Source organism: Cephus cinctus, unplaced genomic scaffold, assembly GCF_000341935.2.
Source record: "Cephus cinctus unplaced genomic scaffold, Ccin1 Ccin1_scaffold0331, whole genome shotgun sequence".
NCBI classification, from domain to species: domain Eukaryota; kingdom Metazoa; phylum Arthropoda; class Insecta; order Hymenoptera; family Cephidae; genus Cephus; species Cephus cinctus.
Genome location: NW_014333028.1, coordinates 67,360 through 91,835, shown reverse-complemented (window position 1 = coordinate 91,835; position 24,476 = coordinate 67,360). Strand labels below are relative to the sequence as shown.

The following is a 24,476-nucleotide window of genomic DNA, read 5'->3' as shown; positions in this document are numbered from 1 at the left end:
TTTTTTTTTTTTTTTTTTTTTTTTTTTTTTTTTTTTTTTTTTTTTTTTTTTTTCTAATATAGCAAAGCTATAGTCACCGCAATAGCTAACGATACAGTATCATGACAATGTTAGGTATTGTCAAGAAAACTTAAAATGTCTGACACAGACGTTTCAAGGCAGTACACACACTGTTAGAGGTTAATTACCAAAATTATTTCTCTCTTTAGTAATAAAAAAAACTTAATGTCAGGTTACACCGAATTTTCGATTCTAGCATTTTTGTCCTTTTGTTCCGATTGGCTGTCCCAGATTGTAAATTCCCAATTTTGAAAAGCCCTACCAATTTCGTAGAAAATCAAAAAAAAAAGGAAAAAATTTGAAAAATCAAGCTCAAACGGTTTTTGAACCTGTTACACGAATATATCGGATAAATTGGATAAGAATTATTTACTTTTAAACCGTGAGTGCGGCTTAGCGAAGAATAACATGATTTGGTCTTATTTTTGTCATTGCTCATTTTGAGATCACCGGTGGGCGTGAAGGACGATACCAATTAAGAACGTACAATCCAAGTGAGGTGTGGAGGAGATAAAGAAATTTTAATCAAGAAATAAATTACGTGAATCAGAAACGTGAGCAAGTTTTTTTTCTTCTTATTCTTCAAAATTTACAGCCAAAAAGGGTGTATGAGATTTTCATTATTAAAGTCATCAATAATTTCACGCAATTGATACTTATGAAATATTAACTTCCTCTTCAGCCGAACGCACTGGTCGACCTTGCTACTGCAAAAACTAGCTGCAGTTGGTCTAGAAAAATACTGTTGTAAATTGGTCAGCGGGTATAAGTCGTTTTACAAAGAGCATCGAGAGTACGTCACTTTATGCCATGCACTTGTGCGGTGCAATAAATGCATTCTTTTCGGAGTGTTGCAGTGCCGTAGAGTATGTCAGTCATTCACGAAAGCCCGCGTTGATCCAGTTTAATATTTTTTTTTTTTCAGCAAATTAATTGTAGTAATATTGATATCAGCTGCTACAGAGTCGATTCCAGTCGGAATTAATGATAATTTTCCTGAACCAATGTTATCGCGGATCGCGCGCGCTCTACTGGCTAGCAGCACCATCTATAAGCAACTCGACGAACTACTAAGAGGAATTCAAAAGGTAACCTCAAGATTCTCGAGATCCATGCTCGGTCGATGCGGTTGAATCGATTGACGTGACAAAATCGATAAGAAAGTTTGGCGGGTAATTTGAAAAATTCATAATACCCACTATAGCGCATGTACCTCGACTGAAGGTAATTTATAATTATTATTTCTATATCGTAACAAATGCAAGACCGCGAATAAGTAATTTTACCACTATTTTTCTTTCGTCTGTCGTACGTCACTGTAAAATTTAGTAAATCTAAAATTAATCTATTTCTCCGACAACGAAGTCGAAAATTTCAACCGCGTCGAGTTACCGCTGGTATTTTAACAAACAATAAGCTAACCAAACTGACGTTGTGATATCTGGCGGACATTTAAAGTGCTCGTCCGTGTCCACGTCCGTCGTGGCTAATTATTACCGACTGTAACTTTGAAAACGTGAGCTTACGCGACGTTCTAGATGAACCGGTCCAGCGTGCCACTAACTGGTCCTCAGTGTCAGACAGAACAACTCAGGAGAACAAGGATCAGAGTACAGTACTAGGTAGAACGATTTCTATTACTATCCAAGAATACGAAAAATGATGTAATAAGGAAAAAAGTGCTCCAAGGGAACAATGCGGATTTAAATAAACCACCTAAAAACCAAAAGCCAATAAGAATATATGTCCATAAGAAGATTAAAGCAACGAACCCTTAAAACTCATAGGAATCGAGAGCGGTGCGCGTAACCCTTTCTCGAATAATAAATGACGCATGCGCAGAACTCAAAGACGGACCCAAGTTAAATTTTCAACGCGTCAACCGTCGTCTCCATCTACCACGTCAAAGTTCGTAATGCAAGCAAGACGTTTGGGCTATTCCCACAGCAGGGTAGACGAAGCCTTTGGCTGATTATTCGGCAGTAACAAAACGCTAAGGACGTAATATATAACAAAAAACCAGGTCGGCCAATCGCGTAAAGTCCCTGTATAATCCCTATACTAATTCAGAGGAGGATCGATCGAGAAGAGTAAGATCAGGGTGAAATGCGATATTCTCGCAGGAAACCGGCGAATAAAAATATTCAGGAGCGTCCAAGTCGTTTTCGAGATAAAAAATGAATTCACAAGAAATTAAGAGAAGACTCGAAATATTTTCTCAGGGGAGGCCAGAGAGGAGGAGGGTTGACTTTTTCGGGGAAGATTCGTAATGCGAAGAGGTTAAAGTTGCAATGGGTCTCTAGGGATACGAGAAGCTTGTGGCGCCGATCGAGACGATCCGAGAAGGAAAGAGAAGAACAAAAAAGATGGTAGATCAGAGAAAATAGTCAGTGCCTAAAACACCAAGTTATCGTCTACTGACTTGAGTTTATTTTCGTCCTTTGATTTATAAAGCGAGACACGATGGACTTGTGACTCTATTTGGATAAGCCTGTATCATCCTCCCTCGTTTTCCCTTTTCCCTCTCTCTCTCTCTCTCTCTCTCTCTCTCTCTCTCTCTCTAAGCTTTCGTTAAAACTACCCCTACGCCCTGATCCTGTTACGAATCCTCATGGTGGCTGGGCAGCTTTATGGGGGTCGCTAGGGTAAAGTACCAGCAGTAGTAAAGCAACGAGTGTGACTGGTCGACCATTGGTCAACCTTATACGATCCTCTAAAATCCACGTTACGTCCAGGCTACGTGGTAAGTATACGTCCTATACCTATATACACTGATATCTAGTCCATAGTTGCCCCCTGACCTGATTACCATTGACTGTAGAATATCGACCAGGACTGCTTTAACAAATCAAAGACGAAACATTTAATGACAGTCTGTCAATAATCTATCTTATACAATATAAAATTGAAAGACTAATTAATTTCAACAAATTCATATAATCCATACATATCACCCTGGTCGCTATGTCAATGGAATTCTTATCAAATCCAAAAACTAACCTAACCAAAACATCAACCATAACCTGAACCATGTCTCATAGAAAGTTTCAAAATTTTACCTTAATCAGAAAACTATACATTAAACCATCAAGATACAAGTTTTTCATGGACAAGGGCCGTCCATTCGACACAAAAATGCATTTACACGCAACGCCATCTGTTAAATTCAACTGGAATCTTAGTAGCAAAGCTTGAAGGTTCCTCTCAGAGAATATCCAAGTCCAAGTGCTATTTCACTCTGAGAAGCTTGAAGGATTAATTAAGTGTTTGCTCGTCCGACAAGCACCACAAGCTTGAACATCTAATTACAGGTAGATCGGTACCCCAATCTAGGTCCCTACCGACCTAGGTAACCCAGGTAACAGGTAAACGAAATTCAACTACCCAGGTAAGTCACCATCTGTTCCGCACACATTGTTATAGACATCCGGAATACGGTGGAAGTCTAACCGTTCCGTTACTTGGTCCAAATACGAAAGTGCCCTTTGACCTGAGTCAGAATACCAGAAAGCCATCCTGACTATCGTCGACGGAAGTTGTTTGAAATTTTCTGAAAAAAATATATATACATCAGAACCCAGAATAAGGAGAAATCAGGTTTTGGCTGACATACCGGATCTTCCAGCGACGTGACACATAGGGTGAGGCAACAGTCCCATCGAATCAGAAGATTTTGAAGTAGGTAGGACCATCCTGGTCCGACGTTGCCTCAGAACGTTCCTACGTAAGTACGATAACAAAGTCAACTCCCAAAGAGGGTGGAAATGCGTATACCTAGGGAATGCTGATATATAAGTCTATCCTTGCCGGACATTGGCACACGAGTATAGAACCTGTTACTGAAGGGAGCCATTTACGTCATCCCCGGAGTACGCTAGCCGAGAGACTGGGATATCCTAGTGGTCATGGTCCGAAGCAAGCTCAAAGATCTTTACTACCCTGACCCATCTTTGCACCGGATACTCTTTGCGACCCTAACGGGGCAGGATGAACTTTTTCTTCGACACGTTCTATGAATGACAAAGATGCGTCGTCGAACGATGGTAAAAAGTATTAAATTAATCCCAACCAAGGGGATGTAATTGGTACTTCCGCAGATGGTCCATAAATGAATCCAGGGTACAAGGTATGACCTGGCCCGATTTAGACATCAGCAACGATCGGATGACCACCGTCATGAAGTCGCTGGTCGAAATAGACGTTTCACGTGCTGGCACCAGACCCCTTTGATATTCGCAGCATCCCTTGCACCAGGTATACACGTCATCGTACGAGCCCAACGTCGAGTTACAGATGCCAATAGCTATATCGACGGCGACGCTCCGGATATTCCAAATTCTCTTTGTTCACGTGAAAACGGACCTGGGGTAAATTCCAGCTGTTGTCTCCTGCGCCAAGTACATTACGTGAGCACACGAGGTGCAATGTAAATTCGATATAAATCGTCCTAGAAAATCTCAAGTCCCCAGTTAATTCATTGCAAACCATAACGTGTCTATGACGAAGATTAAAGACCATACGTATGATGACACGATGGAAAAATTTTTAAAGAAAGACTCACCGCTGTCGAGGCTGTTCTGATTCTCCAAATCGGCAGCCTGGATGGAGGAGGGTCCATCTTCTTGCAGATAACCTAAAAAAATATGACAAGTTTATATTTGAAAAAAAAAAAAATTTCCTCAATCATTGATCAACCTCAATTTTTCATCCGGACGATACAGCCCGAATTGCCCGGCTAAAATGCCAGTAATCCAGAGTCACGCAGGATTGAAATTTCATGAATTTCGACGATCGCCCGGAATCGAACTACGGGGGAGAATCGTTTGGATGTGTACGACGGCGCATGGTCTGGTCTATGGTTCATCATATCCATAGTGTCGGTATGTGGGCAGAGGTTATAGAGATCATCCGGGCAATGCAGGGTAGAAGGAGGAACGTCCGGGGGGAGCAGTGGTGGACGGTGGGTGTTAGGGGGTGGGATGGAACTCCGGTCCCGGAGGGGCCATACTCCGGTGATATTGGCTCCAGCATCCCGTCCCCGCAGGTCTGGGACCAGCTATGCCATTGCGCGAGAGCAACCAGTGTGCGCCTTGACGTTGCGTCGCGTTTTCAGGTTTTTACCACGGGTTACCCAAGATAGCAAGACGCAAAAAAAAAAAGAAAAACGTGAATTAGCATAAAATTATAGAAAAATTTCATGAGTCGTAAAGTTTCAATAAATTTTTTCAAAAATCAACATTTAAAAAATTTCTGACTAACTCGAAGGGTTGCTCAAAATCGAGACGGACGGTTCGCCAGGTGTCACCCGGAGGATGGTCCCGGTTCTTAAGGGCGCTGATGGTCGCGTGTGGTGACGTTACGTACATTTTCCAGTGCGATGTACAGGTGCGAGGTTATTCGAAACTGGTTTGGTTTTGTATTAGCGTGTAGCTCCTAGAGGAGTTGAAGTTGCGATGGCTTGCGAGTGGTTGAAGGTGGCGCGCGGTTGAGGGTGGTAGAAGAGGTACATGGCGAGGTGGGGTGTTGCTGGGTGGTCGAGGCAGCTCCGGGGACGAGGTACAGAGGGGGGGTAATTACCTCCTTGGGGAATTGCCCCCCCTCTACCCTTCGCCATACCGTAGCGGAGTATAGCCCCAGTACGGGCACAGAGGCTTCCCACTGCTCCCAGTGGTCCCGTGGGAAGACACAGTGGTTCGCACGGTGGTTCTCATTTTCGAGAAATTAGATTTTATACTCGCCATTGGGAGTATCAGTGAGAGACCATGAAATACGCTTCTTGCGATGCCTTCTTTTTTTTTTTCCTTTCCTTTTCAAATTAATTATTGCCCCTTCCGATGATGCGAGTCCTGGTGTAATAAATTTAGAGGTTGAAAAAACTAGAGGGGTTGAAAACATAGCCGACCAAACTGGAGGTAGCAGAATTATAGGGATCTTTTTTTTTCTTCTTTGACCTCATTTATAAATACGATTAGGGTCGATATTAAAATAATATGTAATTCATAATATTAATCTAAGTTTTCACAAAGGTAGGGATTCACATAAACGTGTCCCTTGATTAAGGTTAATGATCGCTGCTACCCAGTCAAATGAAATAGATCAACGTAGAGGATGTTGCAGGTACCGATAGTCAGTGCAAACTGATCAATGCTAAAAGCACCTTACGTAGCTTGCATTCGAGTGCCTCCATTGCTCCCACTAAATAGTAGGATCCTATCGGTTCTGTCAGTTGCTCTTTGAAATTCGCGCTCTTGGTGAACGTCAACAATCTAACAGCCAATCAGAATCTTTGCTGCCGAGATAGAAGGGCCAGGATTGGTTTAGCCAATTAATGGGATAAAATATGTTTGTAGAGTCGAACGTACCAAACTGCTACTAATATGCTCTTTTCTCGCATAAAGGCAAATAAATTTTCTGGGGATTTTTTGCCTGGATGTTCATGTGATCCAACAAATAAATTTGATCCAATATAGATTTATATGAGCCCATCCTTAATTCCAGCACTGAAAGAAGGTTCCAGAAGAAGAAGAAGAAGTTCAGTGATTAAAATACCTTGATCACTTAATCAAAATGCACAAAAATATGCGTTACCAGTACCCACCTAGTAACATGCTTCTACATGCAAGCCTAACTGGTTGGCTGATAATAAATTTTTAACAAATTTTCTTGCAACTTCATTCAGCCAAATCAGTTATGAATTGCATAAATGTTGGAAAACCAGTTAGATCGTTTTGGTAACGAGGATAGTGATTAGACAAGATGCGGTTAAAGCAAAAATGAAGAAAAATTAACTATCTGTTTCTAAGTATTTCACACGCAATCGTTTTCAGAAGGCATGGAATTATCACACCGAAGATCCGAAATTCTTGATTCCCAACAAAGGAAAAGCACCCTGGCCATCCTTTCCCTTAATGGTATCAAAATCGATTCCAAGGACCATTCGAAGAGGCCAAACTTCGGAGACACCCGGTACAGTGTCATTGGCACATGCCACTGTTAAGGGCAGGCTTGTCCCTCGGGAGCCACACAAACAATAGCAATAGGCTAGCCGACCACCCCATCCTTGTTCCAGGATCCAACTCCCAACCCCCCATGACCATCGGAAGCCTCGAGAGCGACTGGCTTTTCCCACCCAAACTCTGACTCCCACAACCCTCCCACCCACTCCCACAGGATATAGGTACCTTCAAACGGCACTATGCCTCGGGGAAAACTTTAATTTCTTTCTTAGAAAGATGGTTGTTCGCCGTACTTTGCGACTTGTTTTCGAAGAATCGTCAGGTCGGCTATCTAGTAGAATTAATTCGTGAAGTCTAACCGACCCTGAAACTCTTTGCCGACATTTTGGTTCACGCCGTATCCATGTACACGCAGCTCTCGGTTAAGGAGTTTCGGAACGAAAAAGTCTGGAAAAAAAAATGCCAATGAAGAACAAAGACCCGTACGAACCGCGTACATATATAAAAATGGCAAGAACCCTTTTATCAAAATGAAAAGCTTTTTTATACCTTACGCGTTAAGTAGTAAACGCTACATTTGTATAATAATTTTGGCTCCCCGGGCTTACTAATTCTTCGGTTAACAGCCCCAGCGGGAGCTTAGAGTCTATCTCATTGCTATGGTAACAGGATGCAAGGTGTGCGCATGCGCGCACTATGAAGAAGAGCCGAGCGTAGCCGAGTGTGGCCGAGCCTTGCCGAATCGAGTTTACGATGTCGAACGAGCGATCACCAGGTGGTAGACTTTGAATATGATTCAAATGAATAAGCAGAGATGATCCTGATCCTTACGTACATCCAGCACAGGATCAAAGAGTATAGTACCTACGTAACAAAAAGATTAACACGGTTACTACCAAACATCTGATATGCATCCACGACAATGTAGAAGCCAGAACGGGAATCATCTCCTAGGAGAATCTTCAGGTGTTCCAAAAAAAGATAACAAAAGATTACCACAGTGTCCTCCGACTTCATACACAGCCATTAAACAGTGATCACTGTCATCGTCAAGGGCAACAATAAGATGCATCATGGTCCAGGTCCCAAAGGCAAAGAAGATAACCATCCGAACCCTGCAGGCGCCATCCACCTAGCCGACTTTATCTCCAGGAGTTGGTAAAGTTTCAAGTTTTCCACGTACCAAAAGGACCTCCCAATAGCGAGGGTGTCCTCTCCAAGAGTCTAAATTACTAGCCAGTCCTTCTCCAGGATGACGGGATGTAAGTCGACGCACGAAAAGCGTCTCCAGAGTCTTGATATCTCATGGACGTTATCCCCGAGATGCGACGAGGACCGTAAAAAATTTTTCCTCCAACAAGAATTAGCCTTTCAATCCAGGTACAAGCCCATCGTGAAAATCGAGGACCCGTCGGGATCCGATCCAGGTCTGGACTGGGTCAGGGACCGGGGACCTGAAGCAGACGCTGAACTTACCAAAGAAAGTTAGTACCAAGAGATGCCAAAAATCCAAAGAGTGACCACGGTCGAAATACATAACGTCTCCTCGCTACCAGAACACCAAGTAAAAATTCGTCTACCCATTACCGGATGACGTTGATGGTACCAAAGCGAGGGGACAACTCCCCCTGAGCTGGGGAGCCGAGATCGGCTGAAGTTTATAATGATGAAACGAGAAGATGTAGTCACCCGAGACCGTGTCATGCTTTCGTTGTATTCGCCACGACTACACCAGTACTTCACGTATGGGTGGAGGTGGTGTGTCAAGGTGGACCCAGGTTCCCACATCGTCGTCCTTACGACCCCTTGACTCCTCCAGGAGTAGCAACCCCCTCGTAACCAACGTACTTTCTACCGACAACCAGGCGTCTCTCGGCGTCCCTCTCTTGGCAGGCGTCCATATACGTGTGCGTCCGTGTGCAGAAGGAGGAGGAGGAGGAGGACGAGAAAGTCGTGAGGAGCAAAGTGAGGAAGGAGTTGGAGGGTGGTGGGTACGAGCGGAGGGATCGGAGGAGCAGAGGGAGAGCAGAGTCGGTCCCAGGAGATACGTAGCTGTGCCACGGCCCGAGGCAGCTCGTCACCTGGGACACCCTTATATCGCTAAGTACAGTCACCTCAAGAAAATCTTCCAATATCTTCATTACATTTGACTCTCCTTCAATCCGCCAGGTCCACTCTCCCCTGCCCCACTCCCAGCCCTATTGGCCACTTCTATCGAATGTTCTAGAACAACTTGACATTCGTAACAACGCGAAGACGCTTGGGGTTCTTTGTAATCGGAACTAAAAAAAATAGCTATATGTATACCCAAGAATCAAACTAACCTCAATGTTCGAAGATTCGTTCGCGTCGATCGACATAACCTAAAAATTTAATGCTAAACTCAGCTGCGTTACGGCAAGGGCGCCGAAGCGAAATGTATACCGGTACTTTGATATGAAAAATAAAAGGGGCACAGCTTCGGAGCGTCGCGTTACGTAATATTAAAATAGCATTACATTATACATCCCTCTCTCACCCTCTTATATATATATATATATATCCAATGAATATTTTGGTCAAATTCAAAGAAAGGCTCTATTAGTGGGTGCTGTACCGGGAATAAGGTACGGAGGAGGAGGACAGAGTCAACGACGAAGGTAGAGAATGTATGGATGAGGGTCGGTAGGTGGGAGGTGGGTAAGCGAGAGGAGCACGACGACAGAGAGGACGGTAACCGTGGCCGACGTCGAGGACGGAGAAGACAGAGAGGAAGTACCAAGGGTAGAGAACCAGGGTAGAACTAGGGGGTGGTAGGAGGAAGCCTCCCGTGGGACATCGCGTTCTCCTCTGGCGCTGCCAGCACTCCCGAACGCCTGAGAGTGGGAGAACTAATCAGCGCGGCGCATGCGCCGCTCGGGCTACGCTCAGTCCCCGGGGAATCCCCCAACGTTCCCCATAATATACCCTCCTTCTGGTCGCCCGGTCTCCGCTTCACCGACGAACCGTCACCCGTGCGACGACCTACAGGAACTTCCGAGGTCCCTCGTGAGAGGACTCTCCCCCCCACCCATTTTCTCCGCGCTCCTTTCACCCTCTCCTACAGGCTGGACTCCTGGCCGATAACCTGACGATCTTCGTCTAGTAAGTGCGAGGTATCGATGACTTTGTCGACCGAGGGGCTTATCGATACTCAAAACAATTAATCCGATCGATGATCCTTGGCACAGAAGCAGATGATCGGACCCGATGATCCAGACGATCCTACCTGGATACCAGTTCGGAAAATGAATCTGATGCGGGTCAAGGATGAATTTATAATTTTTTCGACGGATCCATATGAATTTAGGTTATTACGTTATCGTTTCAGACTTCATCAAGATCCACCTCATTCATCAATGATGACCTCACGTAAGACCGTGTATCAGCTGGTTCGGGTCTATTTGGTAGGTACCACCAGATAAAAACATGAACGTGTATATGCCGCAGAGCAAGTTTTTGAATAATTGAGACCGTAGGGGTTAAAACCCTTGTGCGTGAAAATATCATAGTAAAGGTTCCCCAATAAGGTCTTCTCTGGTTGTACCACCCCCTCTCACCCGGCCTCCTCTTCCTGTTCCCATCGTCCCTGTTTCATCCTACCGTCTCGCGTACCCTGAAAGTACTGACAACTTCCACCATTCCTACACGTCCCTGGTACATCCCTCCGACCCGCGTGGTCGCAGAGAATCCGATACTCGGGGATCCCGATCAACCTTTGACTGGCGGGTGCTGCGGGAAACAGAGCCAATATTCCCTGGATGATGATCTTGAAATGCGTGTTTATCACGTCGTTATAAAATTTTCTTTTCCACCGCGAGACAACGGGAGCTGTCGCCTACTGTTTCGCTGATTAGCAACCCCAAGTGATTAACCCCCATTTAATATTAATTTATACTGTTCTACATGCACGCACGGGGTTGTTTGTTTTGCGATATGAAAATAAACCACCAACCCTTATTCTACAAGATTGAATTGCAATGCAAACTGACACGTGGAATTGCACCCACCTACCCCCCAGTCGCCGTTATGAGGTATGAAAACTTTTTTTTTTAATTTTCATCCCCTATTCGTTCGTTCGACTTGAACGCTTTCGTCAAGCTCGTTGTGGCTCACGAAGAAACGAGAAGAGACTCAAAATCCAAGAGATCGATGGAAAGTGTGATTTTGAAAAAAAATATTTTTAAAAAAGTCCGCGACGACGGCTGATCGAAAGCTTGAGGAAGGATTCGCGTGTGGTTTAGCGAGAAGTTGGTACGCGAGTATCGACGTTCGAGATAAATGAAAAAAAAGAGGGGGGCGGAAAAAAAGAATAATAAAATAAATAAAAGACAAAAAAAGTACGAGAGAGAGAGAGAGAGAGAGAGAGAGAGAGAGAGAGAGAGAGAGAGAGAGAGAGAGAGAGAGAGAGAGAGAGAGAGAGAGAGAGAGAGAGAGAAAAAAGATACTCGGTCGAATGGGTGTAGCGAGAGGTAAGAAAAGAGTTTGATGTTTTCAGGTAAGCAGATATGCCCTGCTCCCGTGAGACCGGAAGTCTCCGCGGGGAGTCAGCCTCGTTCGAACTCCTGCAAGCCGGTTTTACTCGCAGGTATAAAGGCGCGCAAGAATACTTACTTGGGTAAAAGGTTATTCGATACAATAATAACGGCAACGGGCAAAGTCACACAAAACCCAAAACCATTCGAATTTTTCCTTACGAAATCACGGATAAACGCGCATGCGCGGTGCCGCTCTCTTTAAATTTTACCGTGACCGCAGCAGCGTCCATCCAGTACGATATTACTAACCGAAAGTACGCGCGGACCACGTCAATAGCAACGTCCACCTGTCATCCTAGTTTTGCATTATTTTTTCTTTTATAAAAAAAAAATAAAAAATTTTTTTTTCGTCAAAAATATTTTAAAAACTCTTCGGCAATCCCTTGCAGTATTTTGATATTTCAGGGTTTTTTTTTCAAATCAATTTTTTAAAAATCAACACAAGTTAGCGCGTACCGAGATATGGTATCGTCGTGGTAATATCGAAAAAATTTCTTAGACAGAACCGACTATATATCATTACATTCCATAACGTATCGCGATGGGCGGGGAGGTTGCACCACTTGAACACACCAGGACAATGACGCACCTCAATGCATTGTCGTATATTGTACAGCCGAATGACGTCCCCTGTGTACAGACTAAAGTAATACCGTGACTCGTCGTTCCGTGACTCGTGCGATTTTCTTATCCCTTTCGAAAGACAAAAAAAAAGTCGTGTTACATTTTATCGAAGTTTCGACTGTAGTCATTCGGATCGTGAATAGCTATCGATGTCGTCGGTCGACGAGTGTGAGGATGGAGTTTGAAAAAAAAAATGGGCTAACCGCTTCGGGAAAAAGTTGGTTGGCATTCGTGGAGAATGAAAAATTTTTAAGCTGATTGGACACGAGACTGGACGATCGACTTAAGAAAATACTGATTCGTCGCAGACCCGCTTTTTTTTGGTTTAGAAAAATATTCATCATTCGCGAAACTGATGTTATCGACGAGTCGTATATCGAAAGTATCTCAAAATTTTGTAACTAAATTCTGTCATTAGGCAGAATAAATTGCGAACGCAGTTATAAATAACTAATTTTTTTCTATAAATCGTTTGCATCATGTAAATGCATATATAAGCTGTAAATACGTATATATATATATATATATATATATATATATATATATATATATATATATATATATATATATATATATATATATATATATATATATATATATATATATATATATATATATATATATATATATATATATATATATATATATATATATATATATATATATATATATATATATATATATATATATATATATATATATATATATATATATAGCTGCCATAAATATTCCAATGATTTCCTTTCGACCTACAGGTAATGGCGTACTTAATTGAAAGCGACTACGAAAGCGGTCAATTAAACTCGATGCCGCTACAGGGAATAAGGGGTCATGCAGGAGACTGTAATTTCTATTGGAGAAATTCGAGATCGAGTCGATCGGATAATAAAAGTATGTACATTACCATCGGAATGACTGGCGAACGCTCTCTGCAGTTCCTCCTCCTCTTCCTCGTCCTCCTCGTCGGCTGAAACAAAATTATTTATTATACTTCCTGCGAAAATCATAAATCCAACGATGACGCTGTTGTAGAAACGAAAAAAAAAAAAAAAAAAGTAAAATTGCAATTATTCAAATTCAAATTTTCATCGACTGAAATTTCAGAGCCAGCAAATTATCAATAATAATTTTACTTTAGGCGATAATTATTATTCTATACCATCCACGTAATTATACAACAAAATGACATACCCGGTCGAATTCGTTCAGTACGGCCGTTTTGCTCAGAATTTTCCAAGACATTCTGCTCGGAGCCATCGTCCCACTCTTCGTCCCCTGCGACAAAAATAAAAATGACGTGTATTAATTTCATGCGCAAAACGTCACGGCAAATATCCAAATTTAGATACGTTGAAAAATATCGTTGCACCAAAAAAATTGCGAAGTACCGACTACACCATTCGTCAGAAGCCACAAAATTAACCTCCGAAAAAAAAGCGCCAAACATTTCCCATACGCGACGTCCAGTCTATTAACTTCGTTCGAACAGCGACAGATGGCGTCGTTGGGCGTTTTGAAAAGTGGCGGGAAAAGTAATTTCACGAAATTTATAATCATCAGACTCGTAACGGTTTCGCATTCGAAGGTACAGATGGCAGTGGAAGTACGTCGGATTAATTGTGCTTGGGCAGCACGTCCTAGTTTTATTAACCCAACCTAACCCTAAAGCTCCGACGGCCACTGGAATTGAGATACATTAGACGTCAGAGAAACGAATAGACGCGTGACACGCCGGTCCGGACGAGGGAACGGCAGACTTAAATAATCCAGAAGGTTTCCAAGTGGCTACGGTTAACTCCATCAAGAAACATAAATGGCCGCCTATCCGCTGGCGCGTCGGCCATTTTGCGTATGAATAAATAATTTTCACCATCGATTAAACAACAATTAACATCGCCCGCTAAATCGCATGCTCCAATAAAAAGTTTTAATAAACGACACGACTGAGTTTCCAAAAAAAAAATATTCGGGCAAACACTTCGTTTTATTACAGTCAAGAAAATCATGTGAAAAGAAAGAAAATAATCCCCATGCATGATCCATATAATTAAGATCGATAAACAAAATTCATTATCGATCCCCACCGCAACGTCGCATACAAAGTGCTTGTAAATAAAAAATATCGAATTTTCGATATATCGAAATTTTTCAAAACTTGCCCCTACCGCGTATGTAAATCGACCGTGAACGAAGAAACGTTTCGCTCCCGCCGCCTACCGGCCAATTCCCATACAGTCGAACCGGCAAAAATTCAATCTGCCATAAATACGGTAAACAATTTAGCGGTAAGCTAAGGCGTCCTGTCGTTAGATGGCGATATGGTCTTTGGTAATAACCGTAAAGGTAAGGGAATTGGCCATCATCTCTAGCTGGTCTCAGCGAGCGTGGTCTCGGTCTACGTATACACCGGGGTTTACACGTAAGGCTGCGTAATAACGTACTACGGTGCTACTATGCTGCACTATGTATATACTAGACAAGAGACGTGAGTCTAGACCATTCCGGTTAGCCTAAGATATAAGGAGACACGAGCTTAGGAAAAATATAGGTTGCAATCTCGGTCTCCTGCGAAATGGACGTATTATAACGTACTTGGCATGCATCAGAAAGTTAACTGCATATTGAAGCTCACGTTAAACTGGATTTGAAAAATTTTTCACTTCCTTTTGGATCTCTTGTAGTTTTCAAAATTACCGCCGTTTACGCACCTGGATGTACTGCAGTGTCTTGTACAGCTGTAACCATCTTCAAGGACCAAGATCATCAAATAGAAAATTATCAAGGCAGTCTTGGATGATACAAATTTTAACGAGGGCCATCCCAATCAGATTTTCCCACCCAAAACCGAACTAGGACCATGTTGGGTCTGACCTGGACGCCCAAGGACAACCTTATCAGGGCTCCCTTGTCATGGAAATATAAACGTGATATTTCTGTACAGACCCAAAATAGGTTATGAAACTGGGGCCAAGATTGAACAGCCTACATGGGTACAAATTAGGCATTCCACGTTGGCCCGACTTAGGAGAGACTTTGGTCCAAGACAATGAAGCGTAATATTTCCATATAGAAAGATTAGATAAACCCAAGACAAATTTTCAAGTTGAGCCCATATTGTTATTAAGGTAAATTATCCAGGACCAAGTTGTCACCCATGCAAAGCTTCAACACGGGTATCAGTGTACTCAAAGTGATTATTTTATTCAATACTTTTTTTTTAATTCATTTTTGTGTACCATCGTTTTTTCTTTTTTTTTTTTGCAATTCTGTTATAATCAATAAAAATGGGATATACCGTGATTTATGTAAATATTTGTTCTCTCTGTGTCGGATGCGATTCTGTTTGTTTGAAGATAACAGAGGGAATTTCCCTGCGATTGTTACAGATAAATATAGCGAATAGTCGGATACTTATACATCTGTCATGATTCGGTCGCAATGAGATTAACAGACAATAATATATATATAATTAAAAACGACTTAATAAAAACGATTATGAGTAAATATACAAGTGTATACCATTGAAGAAACGCTATCTAAGGCTTGTCGTAACGTCTTGGATTCCTGACAGGCAGGCGCCATTGGAAATAGAAGTGGAAGTGGAAGCGGAGAGAACTCAAAAGTCCCTAGGGAATGAACCCAGGGTAGCTCTGACGCGGAGTCAGACTCCCGTGGGACTCAGCCTCCCTCCGGTTTTCCACCACCAGCAGATTCTCCAGCACGCAGAGATATCGTAGAACACAGCTGAACAAATGCACCTTCGTGAACTAGTGCGCATGCGCATTACATCAATATATTAGCATCAAGATCATCCCGAAAGACAATAGTATTATTAACGTACAGAACACCTCGTACCATTAACAAGAGTAACTAGTAATAAAAAAGAAAACAAAAACTTAAATAGACTTTTTGACAAAAAAATCTAACATTTTCAAAAATATTACTAACAATCGATAATCGCGGATTTTGAAATCCATCGATTAGTCAGATTTAAAGTTTTTATAAATTTTACTTCAACCTCTAATCGTAGTCGTACAAAGACGCGCGGGATCGCTTGAGAATTAATGAAATTCGAAAACCACTTCCTCTCAGGGATGCTGGCTCCGGGAGAAGTGGAAACGCATGTATTCTCGTTTAAACGCGAACGGAGACATTTTAATCCAAGCTGACGGCAATATTATAAGGATCAAATTTACCAGCGGAGTAGGTTTAGGTCCTGTCAGGACAAAAACTAGAAGAGGCTCGGAATTTTAGAACGCGCGAGATTAAGAGCTTAAGTCGAACCCTGCATCCAACATGACTTGCCTCCACCTAAAGCTCACACAGTTCGTTTAAACCAAGCCTTACTAAAGCTTCTTCTCAAAATTCGATATACAGTGACACTTCGCACTGCGCGCTCCGTATCGATAAAAAATATTTTTGAAAATACAACTTTCGACTATTGGACAAATTACAGTATGACAATTGAAATTAAATTATTTCTAATCTACATCTGATTAACGAGTTTGGACGTTCAAACAAAAAATTATAAGACCTTATTTTTCAACATGTTCCATTTTCTCATTACTGAATATAATTTTTCAAAGTTATTAATCGAGTGACTGGCTTTACTTGTTACTGTCCATAATGTTCGTTACTGTTGAAATAAGAGAATCGCATGAAAAAAGACGTTTCAACTTATTATGCAAAAATGTAATATTCGATTAGCCATTGAACGCTTGACCTTCGAAAATCACTGATCACGTCGCCATCTGGCGGGTAAATATTTGAAAATGCGAAAAGCACACGGGCAGCGTATATGCACTGTGTTCCCGATAACGCGCTGCTTTTCGCCCCGCTCGGCAAATCTCGATAGCAGTCGTTATTAATTGCCGTGAACATAAATTAATTCCAGAATAATAATTATGCATTTACGCCGCACGCACAAATTACAATCACGGCTCTCGTGTTCCGGCTTAATGTCCACTGATTTCGGCCGGGCAGGTTTCCCGTGAACAGTGCAGCGTGTAAATTTTCAAGCGGTACAAGTGTGTTTCCTCAATGACAACTAAAAATAAAATATCAATTAAAAAAAATCGCTGATTAAATTACATCACATATAGTGTACATACTATATATATATATATATATATATATATATATATATGTATATATCAATAATATATATATGCGTGTGCCCAGTCATATAGAGATAAGCCAAAAGACAATCTTTTTTTAAAAAATAAATATATAAATAGTCCCCTAAAATGATATAACTCGTAATTATAAATCGGTATGTATAATTGACATTACTAATTAGTAATTAACTGGGACTTGGCCCTCTATGAGGGGATAAAGCCATAAGGAACAAGAACAAGAATAAAGATAACATGAATATGTATAAAATTGTTGTCAGAACTTTTCTCAATTTTTTATACACCTACACTGTCTATGCGCGATCGTAAATCAATAAAGCGAATTTATATTCACAACGCGCACAATTTCAAATGCGTTTTAACGTTATCAGCCGGATCGAAATGGCGTTGGAGGTTAGGTATCGCGGTTAAGCGAACGTGGGCCAAACGATGCGCGTGATCATTGGTACCTGTTCGGAGGCAAGCACTATGGCAGAGATTGCGATTTGAATCTATTAATATAGGTTTGGGTTCCGCGTCGGTTCATTATCGTACATTAATTAGCAAACCCTATAACACAGTGTGCGCCGTACCAAGCTTTCGCGTTCTATTCGATTTGGCGTGGAATCAGGGATGCGTACGATTTTCTCATTCGCCATTATCGGCCGACTAAAGCACCCTAATTGACATGGCAATCAGTTGTCGAGAGACAGCTTTTAAAAAAAGGCTAAAATAAAAAAAGTAGAAAAATAATAAACCCAAAATGCATAATCCATTAAAACCAAAAAATCCCATAGCCGCAAAACCATATGACGATTCAAGCTCGATCAAATCCCCCGGCCAAGTGCGTACCCTAATCTGTCAGGATAACCAAATGAAAATTAGGCAAAACAATTAAAAAAGAAAAATTAGCACGGAAAATCCTATTTCAAAAAATGAATTGGTCTCGAGCCAAAAAAAAAAAGTAGAGGAAAACAAAAACGACGATTCTTTCGCAGGAAATTAACGCTGGCTTCATCTGACTCGGTCGTTGCGCGCGGTGCTTTACCACCTCAATTTCTGCGAAATACATCGGCGGGCTAGTATTCGCTGTACATATAATATGGCGAGGAGCGACGGGTACGCAGTAACACAGAGGAGTGCGACCAGAATTGGATAGGATAGGAGAACTGGTGATTACAGAGCCCGGGGAATCCCATGGGAAAAGCTAGAGTCCCGCGGGCTTCCACCTAATTCCATCCTGGCTGACTACTGACTCCGTCCTCTCCCTCCCTCCAGCCCCCTACTACCGATCCAGCTGCGCCTACGCTTTCAACCAGAGAGTCGAGGCCACCCCAAACGTACAACCCCGAACCACCCCCCTGCCTAACGCCCTCCTGTCCCTCCGACCCCGACCATCCCAATCCAACGACTACCAATACAAACTTCACTGCCGTTTCTAGTCAGCTTTGTGACTCTACATTACTTTGCATTAGATGCTGGACACACGCGTTTATCCTTCCTGATGGAATGTATGTATATGAATACGTCTTCTTCTCAATTGCAATAATACAATTCAGCCTCTCGTTCTATTGCTATACTCCCATCTCACGTGACTTTTACAAGCAGCCGTAAATCCGTGAAAGTTTACGCTGTTCATTCAGTTGACGTTTAGGTGTTTCTGGAGTGTGCCATGATTGGAATAGTATCAATGTCCGTTATTATATCAGGAATTGACATCCTTGTTTTTGTCGATTATGAGTTTATAGTCATGCAACCGGATGGAACGTGTATCTGTGGATCAGTTATTTAAAATTGAAATATAAATGAATGAAAATTTTGTACGCTTGGTTTTTATATGCCAATTCGCATGGAGTTTATTTAATTATAAATTTTAATTAATGAAAATAATATCTTTATGTAAATCCACTCCTACCTCTGTAGTGACAATGATATAGGGATCTACTGCGAGTTACTTTGGTGGACGGATCCAGAGAAGCACGTGGAAACTGTAAGCGGGAAAACTTAAAATCTTCAAAGACCAAGGTCTGTGTGGGATATTCAGAAGAAGCACAGATCAAGGTCTGTGTAGGATATTCAGACAAGCATAATCATATTCACTGTAATTTTTTAACTCACTTCTTAGAGATCTAGGCTTCGCCTGCTTCCTCCTGGACATAGCACTTTTGTCACCCACTGATCTAGAAATTATCAAGAATCGTCCGACAACATTTCTCGCGGACGTGACGAAGACACTTCGGGGTCCAATTTAAAGTTTAAAGTTCACGGATAAAGCACCGACTCGATGACAATACGCGACGTCGAGGAGCACGTGGTGACCGCGGCTACGAGGTGTCGCGCGACTGTGACGACGGCGTCACGAAAATGAAATCGCGACGTCGCATGCGACGCGCTCGGAAGACGCGCGACAAGTGCCTCGGCAAACGGTCGTACCTTACCGTCCCTCTGCTGGTGGTGGTTTTAGTCGTTTGTTTGAGAACCTCTGGTACCGAGTGAGCACGCGCGTCGCTACTGCCATTCCTAGAGAAGAACCCATCTGCCCTTCGCAACTAACCTGCTATCAGTCGGCGGGATGGCTGGATACAGGGTGACTCCTGCTCCGCTCACTTCGTCGTCGTCGTCGTCTGTTGGCTGATCAGTATGCACTTTTTCCACTGCTCCACTTGTGTGTCTGTTGGACAGCGGAGATAATTATTAGTTGTTTTTTTTAATGTTACAGTCAGATTTTTTTTACCGTTCATGTCTATTACTTAAGATGGATAATGTCTGTATGTTTTGTGTTTTGAGCTGGTGGGTCAGGTAAAGATTTACTATTTTTAGGTTTCTCATTTTTAATGTTGACTAATCAGGAGAAATGCTTTATGAACAGGATTGGTGTTGTTAATGTATTAGGTGAATTGAGTATTAACGTAAAGATTTAATTAATTTAGAAATTACTAACACTGAGGGGGCCATTTTGAATATTACAGCGATCAAACGTTTTAACAACGTACTCCTGCTAATGCTACTTTTGATATGAAATTCTTTTAAGCTTTGACATTACTTTTGAAGTTGTTAGTAGAGAATTTAAAGAATATTTAATATTTTGTGCATTTAACGTAAATCACTTCGTCCCGTTACAAGTCAATTTGTTATGTATACCTGGCGAAGCTACATTTACACATTACGTGATACCTCGAGATTCGAAATAAATATCATTGGCAGGTGACAAGAGCATAATTAAACTAAATTTTCCTATTTAAGAAAAAGACCGTACAAAACCTAATAATTAATGTATCAACGATTCTGATACAACGGTTTTTGGCGTATGATTAACCCGTGTACGATTATTGGCATAGTGCGGTTCACTTACGAAACATCAAATCTCTTGTACCTGATACATTCTAATGCGGCAAATTACTTATTCGTCTACTATTTACAACAAAATTGTGAAAAAACATACATTTTTTTGCCTATGTATCCTTTAACAGCTGCTGATCACAAACAATACCGAACTTAACCGAACTTGCAGAGGATCAAGGATTAGTTGAACGTCCGCGACTACTAGGGTCGACGCCAAATTTTTAAATATAATTTATTATTACGTACATCACTCACAGATAGTTCACTGTTATAAATATACTGATATTAATATTGTTTATTTGTTTATTGATGGATACGTTTATAATGAAATGTATGATATATTATAGTAATAAATTGCTTCACGTAGTTGAAAACAAATCCTACGCACGTGGTGCTGTCTCGTAACGTTTCAAGATGGCAGAAGTGCTCGGCTAGTAGCATTATGGTTATGTGAACGTGTTTAGAGAGTTGTACCAAGTTGTCAAATATTTCATAAATATGGGTAAACAAAAAAGAGAAAGGCGTAAGCCGCATAAGGAAAATCCTACTGGGATGCCCAGCATCAAAACTCTTGAAGAAGAAGAAGCTTTCTTAGATGAAGATAAGGATAGTGCTTTAAATAGAGTTTATGAGCAAGTGCGTATTTGTATGAAAATGTTATTAAATAGTTTTATTTAATATTAATATTACTATAATTCATAACATTCCTCGTGAATTGTATGAAAAGTAATGATGTTTGCATTGTTTCAAATTATTGAAACAATAGTAAATACATTCTTGTAGGTTATGTATTAAGAATCACATTTTCTGAACCAACACACGTGGATTGAAGACTAATAGATGAAAATTTGTTATTTCACATTATACTGATTTTACTTTTTGCACTCGGATTTTTAGTAAAAATAAGATAATATTAATGACTATGTTGTATGATTTATGTGATATATATAGGGCAATTTAATTTCTTGTTCCAGTTACAATCACCTAGCGTTGAAGAAAAGTTATCAGGTCTCCAAACACTAGAATCAATGTGCTGTGATGCATCGATGGCTATGAAAATTGCAAATGATAATATTGGAAAAATAATAGGTCCTTTATTGGTAGATCCTGGAAAACCAGTGCGCGGTGCTAGTGCAAGTGCATTGCGACGAATCGCTGAAAATGGTGGAGACGAAGCATATCAACAATTATTGAAACAAGATATTATGACTCCATTAAGTACTTTGCTAAAAAGGGTAAGAGAAGTACAGAAAATTTTTATATAATCTGTTGCATATCAATTTTTATTATAGGACTAAAACATTTTGAAGGGATTTAATAAGTGTTTTTTCATTCTACAGCATTATTCTGACTGGCATCCAAAACTCATAGATTCTGCCAAAGAAAATAATAGAATAGACGATGAAAAAGAAACTCTGATTGAAGCTGTAACACTGCTATGGGCATTATGCGAGAATGACGAATGTGCAATAAAGTATTCAAATGAGGAAAATCTCATGTCTATCTTAATCAAATTTCTAAACGTACCAGTCTATGGTCTGGGCACCAGTGTAGCTGCTGCTCAGTGTATATTAACTCTATCGGAAGATAATCCAGCTGCCATTACAGAACTTAAACAACATGAGATATCATTAATGAGTCTGATGGATTTGCAGTGCAATAAAGAAGACCCATCTTCTGAAACAATGCTGTTGAGAACTTTGGCAGGTGGTATACTTATGAATGTAAGCAATTCATTTTCAACAGAGGATAATACCTATCGAGTGGTTTGTAAAGTAGCAACAATGATATCTGAAGTTTTGGCTACCGATCATAGAACTCTATTAAACAATTTAACTTCAGCCTTACCGTTGGACAAAAATGCTCTATCTCGCACAACAGAGAAAAAGTTACAAGACGCTAGAAAAATATTGGCAGCTCTACAACAAGCACTTGAAATTCTAGCAAATTTGTGTTCAGAAGATCAAGATACGGAAGTCGATTCAGATCTTGAAGATTCTGATCCAGTCGAAGAGGATGTTGAATATATGGAGGAGGACATAGCAAATGATAAATCAATTGGAATAGGTTCAAGCTTACCAGTAGAAGTATTAGAAATTCTTACTGGCAGTAATTTAATAAGGAAAGTATGGGATAAAACAATCCCACTACCAGAAAACGTTAATCAAATATTAAATGAAAATCCAGATAGCAAGACTGTTTTATTACAAACACATACTTTACGATGCAGAGCCTTTTTATGTTTGAACAATTTATTATCTAATCTTGACATCGAGGGACTAGGAGGTGTCGAAAACTTATACAGGTAATAAGCCATGAACATGTACACTGTAATCTCTGTTCTATTTTCTAATTGTAATTTAATTGTTAAAATTGTGCACACAGGATGTGGCTTGAAATTGGAACACTTGTTTTCAAAACAGTAGATCCAAATGACATTGAGCTTTTGGAATCAGCAACTTCAGCAATGCGTGCTGCTCTACAAAAGCTAGTCGAAGCTAGAGCTACAAATTTCAAGCAACTAACTCTTGCAGACATTCAACCAATGTTAAATGGTGAACGTCAATGTTCTAATGCAAACGTTAAAGTTAACTTAATTAGGATCGTCGGGAACCTCGCCTTGATCCTCAGTGAGTCGGAAGCTCCCGAGAGTCGTGAATTAGTTAAGGTTAGTATTGAATTATCATTTATCAACAAAGCAAATCAAAATTTAATTTATCGAATCTGGTTGGCAGCACGTTACTGTCTTCTTACTAGATTCCTGTACACGAGAAGCTGAATTGTGGGTCATAGCTGAATCTTTAGATGCCATAATGGATATTTATGCAGAGGATGAAACTAATACATTAGCTGCAGAAATTTATTTGACAGAAAAACTTCAGACTCTTGTTCCTCTTGTAAATACAAAGGTAGTCTTACCATTATTAAATCCTTGAGCTACGATCTTAATTCCGTTTTATGGATTGAGTGGGGCCTACATTTTGCTTTTTGTTCCAACAGATACGACAACAAAAAAAGGATCTGGGCGATAATGCATTCGTTGTGTCGACCGTTAAAGCAAATCTAAATCGTTTTATAAAATACAAAAAACGACAAATACAAAAACTTACATAGGTCTATGTAAATTATGAATATATTTTTCTCCTTCACAATACTGCGTAGTGCATATTTGTTTATAATTTTAGAATTTTCCATTCGAACATTGCAGCATCTAATTTGTTACCAATTGAACTTTTGTAATGTTTATTTTTACATCACAATAGTGTATTGTTTAATTGACGCAACGAATAAAGATAAGTTGTGTATAGGTACGTGTAAAAAAAATGGTGCAAAAACTCTCAGGCAGTACGAAAACGTTTAAAACCATTATTTTTCATTTTAGCGATATCATTGGTATGTCTCTAAGTATTTCTTACAGCATGAGTCATTTTCTATTGATAGTATTTAATTTTTCATGATTTCAGGATATTTTCTCTAGTGATTATCGTGTTTATAATAATCTTGAATAAAGAAACGTTACCGTTTTGAGAACGCGATTCTATTGTTTCACTTGATAACAGTTATTGTCCTTTGAGCTCAATCAGTTCTGCATATTCTTCCTTGATTCTATTAAAGTCAAAGAAATTGTTTACGACATCATTTCGTGACGGATCAGTTGTGCGTTTCTATGTCATCAGCACGCACGCTCAATTGACAATAAGTGACTTGGATTAACATTTGTCTCTACATTCATTGTACTGTGTACTATATCAACCAGGATAATTCAATTGACTACAACGACAAGAAACGTTTGATGCACAAGCAAATTGGTTCAACGTATAGAT

General features: G+C 40.6%; 2 protein-coding genes across 3 annotated transcripts in view; one reads left to right on the top strand and one right to left on the bottom strand.

Moving 5' to 3' along the window:
• Nucleotides 1–19,798, bottom strand: part of LOC107267049 (zinc finger protein 423 homolog) — a 54,475-nt gene extending 34,677 nt beyond the window's left edge. The window contains exons 1-4 of the mRNA XM_015738264.2: nucleotides 19,429–19,798; nucleotides 13,388–13,471; nucleotides 13,101–13,163; nucleotides 4,622–4,693 (exon numbers count right to left, since the gene is read on the bottom strand). Coding sequence (XP_015593750.1) covers nucleotides 4,622–4,693; nucleotides 13,101–13,163; nucleotides 13,388–13,471; nucleotides 19,429–19,468 — 259 coding nt within the window. The 5' untranslated portion in view covers nucleotides 19,469–19,798. The remainder of the gene's footprint in view (nucleotides 1–4,621; nucleotides 4,694–13,100; nucleotides 13,164–13,387; nucleotides 13,472–19,428) is intronic.
• Nucleotides 19,799–21,038: 1,240 nt separating this feature from the next.
• LOC107267033 (HEAT repeat-containing protein 3) lies at nucleotides 21,039–24,188 on the top strand. Of its 2 annotated transcripts, none has more exons than XR_001537541.2 (6): nucleotides 21,039–21,288; nucleotides 21,627–21,887; nucleotides 21,993–22,957; nucleotides 23,038–23,320; nucleotides 23,410–23,561; nucleotides 23,653–24,188. XR_001537541.2 is itself a non-coding variant. In XM_015738230.2 (6 exons), exons 1-6 carry the CDS (start codon nucleotides 21,151–21,153, stop codon nucleotides 23,764–23,766), a joined length of 1,935 nt encoding a protein of 644 aa, XP_015593716.1. In that variant the 5' UTR covers nucleotides 21,039–21,150; the 3' UTR covers nucleotides 23,767–24,188. The 2 variants fall into 2 exon arrangements, 1 of the variants encoding a protein (XP_015593716.1); XM_015738230.2 differs by having other exon boundaries at nucleotides 23,388–23,561.
• The last annotated feature ends 288 nt before the right edge of the window (nucleotides 24,189–24,476 follow it).

Coding starts and splice junctions, on each gene's coding strand:
- LOC107267033 (XM_015738230.2), top strand. CDS start 21,151: ATGGGTAAACAAAAAAGAGAAAGGCGTAAGCCGCATAAGGAAAATCCT. Junction 21,289..21,626: donor TAAATAGAGTTTATGAGCAA/GTGCGTATTTGT, acceptor TTCTTGTTCCAG/TTACAATCACCTAGCGTTGA. Junction 23,562..23,652: donor TTCCTCTTGTAAATACAAAG/GTAGTCTTACCA, acceptor TTGTTCCAACAG/ATACGACAACAAAAAAAGGA.